Consider the following 14374-nt stretch of genomic DNA (forward strand, 5'->3'; position numbering starts at 1 on the left):
AAACATCTTTATAAGGTGTGTATCACAGCCACTGATTTATTTGTCTTTAAGAAGCAGAAGTTCTATGTAAATACAGAGGAAAAGACAAATATCCTCTTCCAAGCAATTTGAGCCGAAATTATTTTAGACTGATTCCTTCCATGCTCTGCCATCAGAAGGGAATTCTGGCTCAGAAATGTGAGAAAAAGCACTCAAGGATGCACATATCAGATCTACACTTTCTTGGAATTGAAGGAAGGCCAACGAAGAAGCAGGGAAAAAAATTCCTTCAAAAAGAAATCCTTGGTCTCTGATTTCTTGAAAAATCCATGTGGTCCAAAAGATGTACAGATCCTTCTAGTTCCAAAACAATCACACGATTTTCTGCCACAAATTCATTAATTACTACAATGCAATAACTTACTGAATAATTCAATATACTATAAAACAGTATATGAGTGAGAAAGGATGAGCACATTTCTGAGAAATAAAGGATGTCACATCTGAGTAGCCAGAAAACTAATTGCTATTAACTATTTCAGATTTTAATTGAAAACACATATGACAAGAAGAAAACTCAGCACTTATAAGTCATGACACTTCATACTAACAGTCAACTTTTTAAAAAAGCAATTCAACACATTTACAATCAAACATGAACATACTGGAACTAGCAAGGTATCCAAAAGGACATGAAAAAGGAAAGACAATCATAAGTTATCAATCACAATTTAAACCAAAAAAGTTACAAAATAATTAATAAAAACATCATTCAACCCAGCAACATATAAAGGCCAAACCAGAAAATGTAAACAGCACTTACTTCAGGTGGTTTTCTACCTAGGAGCAGGTAAGTGGCCATGACTTCATCGTACTTTTGGTTTACTAAAGATTCATGGATTTCTTCTCTTGAAAAGCCCATTGTGACCATAATGTCTAAAAGTAAAAGAGCAAGATATATCAGCAGAATGTGTTTGGGTTTACTGACAACTTAAGAACAGTGAAAACAAAAATCCAGCCTCATAGTTTACAAGTAACTAAGATTCAAATCAACCCAATGAGGTTTTTTTGCTGTGCAAAAATAGAAAATGCTACTAACTCCTCTCTTGTTATTTTTACCTTGAAAACTCCCAACTATATTATACAACTCTTAACTAATTTATAAAACATTCAATGTTATTCCAAAACAAATAAAGCACTGGCAAAAAGAAACCATGAATAGCCACTGGGCCAAACCAGTAACTTTCTCTAACCACAGCGGGCAAGAAGTGTTGCCCTCATAAGAAAATCTGTGTCCTTCAGTCTGTTAAATTCTGTAGTCTTATTTATCTTTTGCTGTGTTTGCTTATTCAAACTAAATTTCAAGATTGATGTCAGCTCAGTGAAGACACAAAAGTAGTTATAAGGAGGCCATGGTAATGGAATTTCTCATTTAAATAAAAAGAATGCATTTTACTTTTATGATGAGATTGTAGGTCAAATTCGTAAGACTTTAGTTTGCCTTCCAAGATAAAACTGCCTGTGTGCACCAGATGCAACACCCTTCTGAAAGTCTTACCTATTCTTTTGGTGTCATTGAAATCTGGTTCAGGCTCAGTATATGGCTTTAGTTCTTCTTCTTCATGGCCAACATTCATCCACCGATCCTTCATGATTTGCTAAGAAAATAAAAGAGCTTTAGGCCAATATGCTCTTTACCATACCCCATTACACTTGTGCTAGCTTGTCTGACGAAAAGCAATTTAAAGTTCATAATAATCTGAATGATGCTCTTTCCTTCATACCTTTTCTCCTCATGTCTTATTTTTCTTTTATCTTTCACATCCTTATGTTCCCATAAGTTCATTCCTCCTATATACCATTCTCTATACAACCATCCTGCCTAAAATACCAGAAAAAAACCACTGAAAACCAAAATCTTTCATTTTGTTCCTTCATTTCCATGTGCTCCTCTTGGTTAACATTCTAAGATGCTAATGCAATACCAGATCTATCATGATAAAGAGCTCCTTTGAATAATAGCAAAGAAAGCGTTTAGAAACTAAGGTATAATTCAGGAAAGTGCTGATGCTTCTTACAGTTGTTAGTTTCAAGATCATGATGCCAACTGGTCATTTTTTCCTATGGATCTTCTCACTGCACTTAACCTAAATATGTTTCCAAGTTTGGCTGGAGGGACAAATGCCTCTTAATTCTCTCTATAATACGTAGTTCTTTACTTCAAAAATTTCTCCTGCCACCTTTGGAAAACTTCCTTCTCTTGTGGCCTGGATCTTTTTTTAGGCCTCCAAGATTGACTGTCCAGAATCCGTAACCAGCACAATTTTTCCTTAAGAGCATATTTATCTTTAAACAGCTAAAATAATTTTTCTTCCTACAGCAACAGGCACACATGTCTCTTCAGGGACAGATGCTAATACTGCTCACTACACGGACCCGAGAACTAAAGAAGTGGGAGCAATTCAAGTTTCCCACAGGCTCCAAATCTGCCTTGCAAACACTGAATTAAAGTTATTTCTCACAAAGAGCCAAAGACTCAATTTTCCATTGATATAACGAAATTCTTTGTATGTAGTGCTGCTGACAAATTACAGACCCCAACAGCTGTACCCTTACAAGAACAATACAGAACTTTGTGCCAATTAACATTTTGCTGACAATAACACTTAAAGATTTGTTCTATCATGGAACTGATTTTTTGGCTTTTGAGGGAATAAAGAGGGACGGATGGTGAACACATACTCCTATACTATATTTCTGACACACAGAGCATGAGTCTAACATGACAACAGACTTGGGTTATGTATTTGTAGCCTTGCAGGAACAGGAGAGACTCCCCAAAGCATACTATGCACTCTCTGCAATCATAATTTTGTAAAGATACTGTTAAATAAATCTGAAGTTTAAGCACGATTAAGTGGATGACAGAAACCACTGCTCAAATTCTGCCCCCCTTTCTTTATCCTTCTTGAATTAACCAGCAAGCCTGGAAATTCCTACTAACAGTTTCTCATGTCTCTTCAGTAGGTGGATCTATAGTTCAACGTAATCTGCTCTGTTTCCATCTACATTTCTGCTGGCTTCTGTCTTTTAAATACATCATCTCAGAGGCACACAGTTATTGTACAACTCTTAAACAGGCTCTTACAATTAAGCATTTTGAAGTGATGCAAACAATCCAATTCCAGGATCAATACAACATTTGTGTAAGTTCTGCTGGGCTTTCAGTCAGCTGATTAAAGAGCGGCAGCCTTGGTGAAAGTATTTAGAAATCTGACTCAAACTGTACTTCTTAAATATCAATCCAAACTAGATTTCAACCAACTAGGTATTATTGATGAGTTTTCCCTCAATTTTCAAGAAAACTACTTAATAAAAATCTGGTCTGGCTCAAGTCCTGTCTGTGTCAAAATTATTTTGTTACACTCTGTAAGCATAAATCTGCTCTGAAGAAATTTCAGAGCAGCACTATGCAAAATAATTAAAGACTGGGGCAGAGAGAAAGAGGAATTTGTTGAAAACCTGACAGTTAAGAAATATTTTCTGACAGTACATTTTTACCGTCTCTTCCTGGGAAGATTTACTGGTTTATAACAACATTCTCTTGTTTCAAAAATGTTTCTTCTCAGCTGCAACCATGAAAAAGTCTAGAGGAAGCATTTTAATAAAGATTTGCCTGGTCCTTACCAGAGGACAAGGGCTAAACCTAACCCATATGGTGCTGGTCCTCTGTGGATCTCAGCTTTGATGTCACTGACAAACATCCTTTTGGATGGTCTGCCAAAAACATGCATGGGAATTGAGAAGCTGTACAGCTGGGACTGAGCAAATAATCAGAAGGCAAAGCACAAAAAAAATCCCCCCACACACCTAAGATGACATTGTTTCTCCACTTTTAGAAGCTTTCAACAAATTTATACTTTCATTCTAAACATGTATTTTTAGAAGTGTTCAGACAGAAATTTCTTTTCAAACCACATACCACACTTTTTAATTCAGCAAATGGGATTTCAGGAATATTCCATCGATAAAAAAAGGTTGTGATGCTTCTCTCCCCCTCAGGTTAGCATACTGATCAATGTCTGATATCAGTATTTTGGAACTGGCTCAAGACCGTTGGTCACACATAACATTTACTTTCTCTATTCCACACAATCTGACTGCCTTGTCCTTTCACAAGACTGCTATCCAACACCTCTCTCCAGGGCTGGGAAGGAATTTTACAAAACCTAGGTAACACTACAGTGCCTAGAATGAAAGTGAAATTAGATTTGAAGAGAAACTGCAGAAAATCCAGAAGAAAATCCAATAAAAGAAAAAATTATTTCCTTAAAACCTAAACATGACACAGGCAAACTGTGATCTTTGAAGTGACTACACTCTTATCATTATGTTCTTTAAAAAGTAATCACAGAACATAATGAGCACATATTAGTAAAGCAGAAGCCATCATTCACTACTCACTTGAGCACAGATTTTATTCAACTTAAAACTATTTATAAAAAGCCATAAACCAGCATCAGCTAAGAATGAGTTGCACACAGACAGAACTCAGGGAGTGCATGCTTCCTTACACAGGTAGCCTCCATGCCAGGAAGCATAAGTCATGCCACTAAAAACAAAAAGCTGCTTAAATGGGATTTATTCTCTGGAACACATCCACTGCTGCACAAGTGTAGAAAGATGAAACAAAAGTCACTACTGATTAACTCATGTCAATACTATTTTAAAAGTATTCTATTTATCTTCTGCTCTACTTTCATCTCTATGGTAAGTAGATGTTATTTAAAAAAATCCCTTCCTGTTAAAGAATTCATACAATAGAACCAGGCAGCTTTTAGAGTGAACTCTACACCAATTATTTGTGAAATATCAGCTATGCATCAAGTATTATCCAAGACATCAATCTTGAACAAAAGAGCCCCTTAAAAAACACTGAAGCTTTTAGACATCTTACAAGTTGTGCCCAGGTATTTTCTACATCACATGAAAAGAAAACCTACTTTACTAACAACAACAATCATAACTCATTAGAAATCCCCAAAACAGATTTTACCTGAGGGACATAGCAGGAATTATTATATATATAGATTTTCCAGCTATTCAGAAACAAAACTACCAGAAGAGGGAGAAGAAAGGCTCGAACAGAAATAACTAGCCATCATTAGCTTACCATTCACAGAGTTCTGAGTGTTTACATGTATTACAGCACTAAAAAAAACTCCACACTCTTTTCCATCAGCTAGTTATTCTTCTTCCACCTATACTTTTTAGGAAGTTATGAAAAAGCTTATGGTACTGCCTGCTGCTGGTTGCTGGTCTTGTTTTTTATAAATAAATAAATATTTATTTATTTTTATGGAAGATATTTACAATCTTGTCCTGCTTTCCACAGATTTTGAATTAGCTCCATTATCTGACTGAAACAAGTGGGAACAGTTTGCACTTTGAAATGCTCTTATTTTAGCTGTTAATCAGCTGCAATTAAGGTTAGATTCTCATTGATTAACACTTTCTATTTTCAAGCCGCACTGTTTCTTGGACATTTCCTCTTTTTTTTAAACAAGATTTTTGGGCCCTTAAAACAAGAATAAAGTATCTATTATCCTGAAAAATTAAGAATTCTCAAGCAACTGTTATATGTAGGTTATTCTTTCTTAATTTGATCCCCCTTTTTTCCAAGACAAAATTACTTACTTCCAAGCTGCCTCGTTTTATTGGATTCAGTACTAGTAGTTTCTTCAGTAAATTTTCACAGTCTGTGGACATATAGAATGGAATGCGGTACTTCCCCCTCAGTACTCGCTCCCTCAGTTCCTGTAAAATCAGAGTTTTAAAAGATGAGCTCCTGATGACACAGAAAATTTAAAGCCAGCAGAAGCCAAGCTTTCATACTGTAACTGTACCTTTAGATTCTGACCATCAAATGGCAGTGATCCACTCACTAGTGTGTACAAAATCACCCCAAGGCTCCACACATCCACTTCGGGGCCATCGTATTTCTTTCCTTGGAAAAGTTCAGGTGCGGCATAAGGTGGGCTGCCACAAAACGTGTCCAGTTTATTACCAACCGTGAACTCGTTACTAAACCCAAAGTCTGCAATTTTAATGTTCATATCTGAATCAAGTAGAAGGTTTTCTGCCTAAGAGGAAAATAAGAGAGGAGGAGGACAACTTTTATATCAGATTAAGTATAAATATATATATAATGCAATATAATAATTTATCAATAAATGCAAGTATGTTTTTTCTAAAACAGTTAACCATTTGCTTCTTTCTTGCAGAATAAAATAAACTAATCCCCCATACGTGTTACAAGGACTGAAAATCAGGAATGTTTACTCAAGAAAATATAACTATTAAAAGCAGCTAAACAAATTTAAAAGTCAGCTAGTGAATCAACTATGAACATTTTATATTCTGGAAGAAATAACTTAGTTCAGCTTTGCAGTGAAGTATCTAGACATCTCAGAATAGCAGTTGAAGCTATTGACAGGTTCATGCCAATTTCTGATGCCAAGGAGAGTAAATCTAATTCTAGATATCATCTACCATTATGGCAGAGTAAATGTCAGAAGGAATTTAAGATTTAAGAAGATACTTTCTGCTTATAAGATGAAACACTTCAAGCTACATGCTGTACTTTAGCATTCAGTACCAAAAAATCTTCTCCCTTTTATTATTAGTGCTTGCTTCAGCAACACCAGGGTGCCAGCACTCAAGTATTTCATTCTTTTCACACAGAATGTATTCTATACATCTAAGATTAGAGCCTGTGTAGCAATCATGTGAATGCAATGCATCACATATACATAGATGCAAGTGTACAGGTACCTGGAGAGTCAGTAAACAGTATCTTATATTTAGCACCACATGTAGATAAGAAGATTAAAAGGGTGAAGTTACAGAAATACTGATATATTATTGGGGGAATAAATTGATTTCTCAAAATGCAAGGATGCTGTGCAAGGAGTGCAGCAGAACTGGGCAATGTTTATTTATCTAACTAGGTCTCAGCTCCTGATCTGCATGCCAGCAACACAAGACAGCACCAAGCAGAGAACGAATCATACTTTTACAACAGGAGGCCAGATGTTAACCAGACTAGAGGATTCATCTTATTGCCAAACAAAAGCTTTACAGCAAAGAGACATCTCTCATCAGATGCTGTGCTCAGAATTGAGCCCTGAAAATTTAAAAATGTTTTGGCTCACAATCAGAGAAGCAGCAATCTAATTGTCAGCGGATTTGATTAAAAAGATAAACATGATTTTGTATGGGTTTGTTTGAGCTTATTTTTAATAATTTCGCTTACACTCCATGAACAGAACAGCAAACAATTAACTACTATATATATATATATCAATGTCTATCAAGCCAAGAGTTGCACAACAGAATTTAGCCTTTATCAGGAGTAAAATACAGCCCATTTTTACAAACTCTGTCCTGGAAAATATTTTATTTTTCCAATTCATGACATGTAATTCCAGCTGGTTCCAGCTGATGTGACTGCAGACAGACTCACAGAGCTGTTTTCCAGATCTGACAGCCTTCTACTTCACAAAGACTTCATTTTCCTTGTGGTGAAAGCAGTACTGTCAGTGCAGCTGCTCTGTGATTACAATAGTCCTCCTAGTTCAACAGTACTCTGCTACCCAAGTGCCCCACGCTTACAGGTTCCTTACTTCAAACAAAAACACCAAGAGACCTTTTTAATACGCCAAATCGAAAGATGATGCTCTTGTTGATTACATGTTCAGAGCAAAAACTATGACCTGAAAAGATAAGTTCTGTGCATCACAGGATGAGCAAAACTGGAATTGGTTACAGCCCTTTCCAAACAAGTTGTTTATAATTACAAAGTAAAAAGGAGATGATTTTTCAACCAGAATAGCCTGGACAAACTTGCATATTTTCTTACATATCTCTCCAGTTTAGTCTGAAAAAAACTTATAAATAATAGAGTTTACCCTCTTATTAAAACCAACAAGTCTTATCAAAAATATCCAAAGTGGTGCAGGATCTCTGTCTCGTGCTGCAATATCAATTGCTCAACGTGCTGATACCGTAGAGAGTCAACAGAAGCAGATGAGAAGGCAGACACCACTTAAAAGTTGCTTTTCCTTCTCAGCAGCTCCATGAGAAGAGTTTCAAATGAGACAGAGATGTCGTATCACTTGGAAAGAAGAGATGAAGCAAGAACACTTCCTCAAAACCACACATTTAGCCTTTTCTCCTTTGGAAAAAAATATTTTTCATCAGCTAGGCTGACTCGCTCTCAATCACACTTTACTCTAACTTTTCAAATGAGTCTAGCATTACTCCAGCCAAGAAAAGACACATTAAAAATAAAAGTTATTTTGGAGCCTGCCTGACTGCCTTGCAAATAGGAAGGAGATCAGCAGCAAGACTCCTCATTGCAGGTAGTTCCTGTGTGAATGCTGCAAAGCTGTTTTACATAGGCTTGAGAGGATGGCCTGTGACCTGTGTGCGCTATGGAACTAAGAAATGGAAGAGAGGTGGAGGCTCTAAGGGGCTCTGGGAGAAAAAGCAAGACGCAGGATGCTGAGTATTTGCAGGGGCTGATGAAGCAAGATTCAGTCACATAGCTGGGCTGAAGGAGCCACAGCTAGATAAGCATGAAGAGATGGCTGTACTCCCAGCCAACCTAGAAAACTAGTGAAGGGCTTGTCCTGGCTGGCCAAGAGGTCCCTGGGTGCAGCCTTCTGCAAAGCTCAATGGAAGTGGCTACAGTAATCTCCAGGGAGTTTGACAAAACATTCACAGGCTCCAAACCATCAGGCAAGATATAGAGGAATTTTTTTTTAATCAAGATTTCAATGAGATCCAATCCTTTTTTCCTTCCTTGCATTCTGACTTCAGAGTGCTAGGCAGGCACCTCCACCATCAGATAACAACATTCCTGGGGCAGGGACAACTCAGCAGAAAAGGATGTATTTATTTGTTATCCATCCTCATGTGCACATGCAGGACCTGGGAGATTTGCAGGTACCAGGGAACAGATTTGTAAGAATGAGGTTGAAAGAGTGCTGCAGTGCATTATAAGATAAGACAAAAGATACTGGTGAAGAAAAACCCTTGTGAAAAGCTGAGGTTGAATAATTCCTAAGTATCCAGATACATTAGTAAGAATGAACATTTACAAAGAAAACACTGGTGTCGGTTCTAAGACATCAAAGCAACGGCACAAGACAGCTTTTAAGTGGGTGAGGATGATGTCCAAGTCCCATGATACTTAAACTTGGCATGAAGACAACTTCAGGCAAGGCTTAGGTTGTACCTGTATTGGCTGAACTCTTAATATAGTCTGGTGGTTTACACAGATACATTACTAAAAATGATTTTAAAAAAAATCAACTAATTTCTGTTTACCTTTAAATGATTTTCCTGGCCAAATTAAACACTAGAATATACACCAAAAGCTCAAAGAGATTAAAAACTTAATGTTTTTCTTATAAATCACTAAGGAAAGACTGTTTTATAAATCCTTGCAATACACCTTAACTGGAAATATTTTAAATAAGTAGTGATGGCTGGTATCGATCTTCTGCAGCTTCACTGTGTAGATACCAGCATGACAGCAGGTATAATTCTTTGGAGAGCATGTCTTTTTCTTAAAGCCAAAACTGGAATGAAAGTAACACATGCTCTATTCTTGTCTCTTCCCTGTTCCATGAGGCAAGCTACATTATTTTTGCACTTCAGGAAATTGAGAATGAAATACAAGTGATAGTTCCTTCATTCACATGTTTGAGGCATTCACAGGCAGTGGTAAGGACTGATATATAGAATGCAATTAAGTCTGTACAATAGGCAGCAAAAAGAAAAGAAGTAACAACCTACCTTAAGATCACGATGAACTATGCATTTTTGATGACAATACTGTACAGCAGATACAATCTGAAACAAAAGATGATCAGTGAAATATTTTATTTCAACTTCACTATAAGTTTTTGCATATAATTTAGTAATTTTGTTTCCTGATATTATTCACTAGAACGCAAGAAATGAATATTTATCTTAAAAAATATTCATCTAAGTTTTTCATTAAAGCTTAAATAGTAAAACTAGAAAGTCCCTATAAGCAGCTCATTTTCCTGCTAAAAAGAAGTTTTATACATACCATCCAAGATAACTGGAGAACCATATTTTTAAAATGCAAATCACCCAACAGCAATAACTATTGAAAGGAAATTAATCCACCCTTCAAGACAGTAGCCAGATACATCAGCTCAGATTTTATCTTCTAAAATTTCAACTGCCTATCTTTGCAATTCATCCCTAGTAGAACAACTCATTCAATATTTTCACATCTTTCACATATACAACAAAAAACAAGTCTGGAACAGCAAGTTAAGAGCAGTTTCTTTAAATGTTAATTATATAACTTAATTCTGAAAAACACCTAACTTGATATATTTATCTGATTAAAGCTTTTCCAAAACAATCACTAAAACCAGAGTAAGAAAAGGATTAAGATGAGAAAGTCTGTAATAAGAATATAAAAGCCTATTACAGAATAGCCTTCATACAAAACAGTGACATGACACAGCAGTACCTGTTTTTCATATCAACATCTCTAGATAGAACAGCTGTAAAATTCCAAAATATTCAGATAAGGATTTAAATCTCAAGTGAGTCACAATAAAAAAGTGACTCTTAGGAACAGTGACTAAAAGAAAATGTAAAACAATTTTACTATTTTTAGAAAGTATATAGGAAGCAGATATTTTTCTCTTCTGGGATTTTTTTCCACTGCAGCTTTAATAAACATTATCAAAACAATTTTTTGTTAAGTAAAAGAAGTTTGCTCACACTCACGTCTATCTGAAAGCAACATAAATAAAAACAAAAAAAAAAGAATGGACACACTAATTTCATACCTGTCTGAATTTTGAACGAGCCTCTTTCTCTTTCATTCTTCCATGTGCAACTAGGTAGTCAAACACTTCTCCTGAGCATGACAGGGACAAAACATCAGTATTATTTTTTTTACTATCACACACAATCAAAACATTTATGCTTGAAAATAACACACACCCCATAGTGCTCCCCTTCTTGAAGGGAAAAAAGATAGAAGCAACCAAGAAAAATTCCTTTTGACTTTTCACACTGGATTTCATTTGGACAAATAAAAACTAAGAAGTAAAAATGGAACCCTTCATACTAGGACTTCAATTTTTAAAATAAATTTACTTAGCCACTGTGAAACAAACACAATCAATCATGAAAAATAGTCATATCATAAGACACACTGGGAATCGGGCAACTTATACACCAGATTTGTTTTGCACATCTCTAGTGGCTTCACTTAATGCTATTTATATGCTTTCTGTTTATTCCCTCTTATTATTTTCCTAATAAAGCTGCTCAAATGCCTTTCAGATCGTCATCTTTGCACCGTCTCACAGCAGCCTTTCCTAGCTGGTCACTGGCGCCGTGCTGGATTCTCTTCCCACATTCAAACATTTCCCATTCAGATGCTAAGCAGCTTCTCAAGCAGGCACTCACTATCCCTCTCACTATGAGCCTGTTGGTTCCCCTTCCTGTGTTACTGATTCCCATCCCCGGATCTGCCTCTTCAAGTGCTTTGGCACACATTTGCAAGATAAAATGAGGCCCCAGTGCTTGCCTAAATATAGCTGATAAGTATGAGTGGAGAGTTTTTGCCAGAATCTGTGCCAGATTATCTCTTGATACTGCAGCAGGAACCTCAGAATGGGAACTACCCTTGAGCAAAAACCTTAGAGGTTGCTTAACAGAATCAAGAAATCCTACCCTAAGAGGTCTGCTGAGACTGCTCTGAAGGCCAGATTGAAATTACCCCTTAAATCCTTAAAGCGTTTCTAGGCATGTAACTGGCATTTCAGTTTATCCCTAACGCACATTTCAGAATCCACTTACCCCCACTGGCATATTCCATTACCAAATACAACGTCTTTTCAGTCTCAATAACTTCAAATAATTTTACTGCAAGAAAAATGAATGAGAGAGATTGCAGCCAGGAAAAAAAGCACAGCACAAACAAACAATTATACTCATGGAATGAGTATAATTTATGGCCAGTGATTAACACTAAATCATACAGAAACTTTATATCCTTCAGGTTAGCATTCTTTTGAGAGGGAAAAAGACCAAAAATTAATTTCTAAATCACATCTGATAATGAAGCATATTAATTCACAATTTTCTCAGAAGTTTATGCGCACTGTACAAACGACTTCATGCTGAAATTAGTGTTTAATTTGACACAGACAAATTAAGATCATACAAACCTCCCCTGCTTTGCTAGCAAGCTGCTCACAGTCAGAAATCCAAATTTCTGACCAACTAAAAACCAAGTGGATACCAGAAGTGTTAAGTCTGACTTTCCTCAGATTGCAATATAACCACTCATTTAAAACAAACACACCCCACCACCATCCCCAAGAAAACAAAAAACAGCAGAAGCTATGAATGCTGAAAAAACAACAAACAATTTAAGGGATGAGAAGGGAGCGCCTAGCATGTAATAACTTGTACACCTCGTCCATACCTTGTATTCAACAAGCCCTCTGGCCAATTCAGGACCATTAACTGTCTCTGGAACAAGACTGTCCAGCCCTCCTCAGCCAGAAGAATTGTCATCACAAAGTAGGGCCCTGAAGCTGTGGGGTAGGTGAAAGAACTAAAGCAGAAAGGGAAAATTACATACTTGGTAATTCTAATTTTCTGGAAATATCAGTCAGCAGGAGTCTTTCCTAGACTGAACTAATGGAGTTCTGCTACTCTCACCTAAGAAACTCATGCTTTTGGGTCTCAAGAATAATTTCAATAGAAGAGGGGAATTGGGGTACTTGATAGACTGGAGAGCTCACATCTACTCTGTAAGGCTTTTCTGGACTGAGCAGTTTACTTCCTCTGAGCAAAATTTTTGAGGCAAGTAGAGTCAATAAAAGAGGGGAGAGAATGAAGCATTTACTGGATGCTTACTGTCCCTATTACCTCCAAAAAAAGTTTAACAGCAGTACATTCAAATACAGCCAAATAGAGTATAATGTAAACAGTATAATAGAAAAAAAGTCAGCAGAAATGCAGGGCTCCTACCAATATTGGGATGATTCAGAATCTTCATTATTCGTACTTCTCGAAACAACTGTCAAGGAAGCAGGACAATTTCCTTAGAAGGGGTTTATTAGGGAAAAATTACACAAGATACGCAATTTTAAATGGCAAGAAGACAGAAATGGCAACAGAAAGTAGCATTAACCTGGAGTTCCACATTGACCAAACCCCACAGATTATTCACACAAGTATTCACTCTCTTTCTCTGATTTCTTTGGTGATTGGCAAGCCCAGCCAACTACCCCAAACACATCAAAACTGTAGGTGAAAGTACAAGGCGCAGCTCTAGATAGAAGTCACGCACAGATGTTCAAATGGAATAAGCTACCAGGAATTCTGACATCCTCCAAGTCCTGCTGCTCCACAGAGAAGCAGGCAAGTTTGCTTTCCCCACAACCACCAAATTTTACACTGATCACAAGCAGCAGTGATGCCCCCTCTTTCCCCCTGCAAGTCCTGAAGATTTATCATTGCTGAAAGTCTGCTGTATGACACTGAATCACATAATTATAAATAACTGGACAAACTTAAGCCCTTAGTATATACACTTCACACAAATTTTTTATTTTAACAGAAACAAGAGGTTACTGGTCTTAAATTTCTACCATTCATGGCTTTATTAATTAGAGGTGCATCAAGATTAACCTAGGGGCTCAAAGGAAAGAAATCAAAAATGCCTATGTAGTTTCGTGCTGTGTACTTGAGGTTGGCAATACTGATAGGCTTGCACTGTTTAACTGAACACCATAGCCCCTATTTGATGTGCTGCACACTCTTTGGTCCCTTACTGGGCTAACGTAGGATGCTGAAATAAATGAAGAAACTCTCACTCTTCAGCGTAATGCTTAGACATTTTGGAAACATCTTTAAAAACATCTTACAGTCCTCCTTATAAAGAAACAGGGCTCAACATATCAAGTGTGTTGTTGCTGTTTTGTTTCTCTCATGTTGCAGAGACATCTCACCCTCCATATTCAAGATTAGTCCCATTTGATCAGATGCAAGCATTGCAAAAGGGCACAGTGATGCAAGGCAGAGACTGAACAGCTCCCCAAAGAGTAGCACTTTAGGGTATTTTATATTTCTAAAATTCTGCATTTATTCCACAAGTTAAGACTACAGAACAACATCTTATTGACACTCAGTTTTTGATAAAGTAAGATTATTACAGCTCAAGTAATAATATTACAGATGAATACTTGCATTATTTAAGTATTTCATGCCAGTTACTATGCATTTGGCTTATAGATGCCACTAAAACAATTTCAGA

General features: G+C 36.6%; 1 protein-coding gene across 6 annotated transcripts in view; it reads right to left on the reverse strand.

Annotated features, from left to right (window-relative positions):
- MARK1 (microtubule affinity regulating kinase 1) overlaps positions 1-14374 on the reverse strand; it is a 55711-nt gene that overhangs the window by 13133 nt on the left and 28204 nt on the right. For 2 of the 6 annotated variants that reach the window (XM_059841002.1, XM_059841003.1), the window contains exons 4-11: positions 13087-13135; positions 11905-11970; positions 10884-10954; positions 9844-9900; positions 5886-6122; positions 5677-5796; positions 1538-1637; positions 803-915 (exon numbers count right to left, since the gene is read on the reverse strand). In XM_059841002.1, the coding sequence (XP_059696985.1) occupies positions 803-915; positions 1538-1637; positions 5677-5796; positions 5886-6122; positions 9844-9900; positions 10884-10954; positions 11905-11970; positions 13087-13135 (813 nt within the window). Of the gene's footprint in view, positions 1-802; positions 916-1537; positions 1638-5676; positions 5797-5885; positions 6123-9843; positions 9901-10883; positions 10955-11904; positions 11971-12535; positions 12668-13086; positions 13136-14374 lie in introns of those variants that run through there. The other 4 variants (XM_059841004.1, XM_059841005.1, XR_009485694.1 and 1 more) reach the window with 4 other exon arrangements.

Source organism: Haemorhous mexicanus, chromosome 3 (assembly GCF_027477595.1).
Source record: "Haemorhous mexicanus isolate bHaeMex1 chromosome 3, bHaeMex1.pri, whole genome shotgun sequence".
Taxonomy (NCBI): domain Eukaryota; kingdom Metazoa; phylum Chordata; class Aves; order Passeriformes; family Fringillidae; genus Haemorhous; species Haemorhous mexicanus.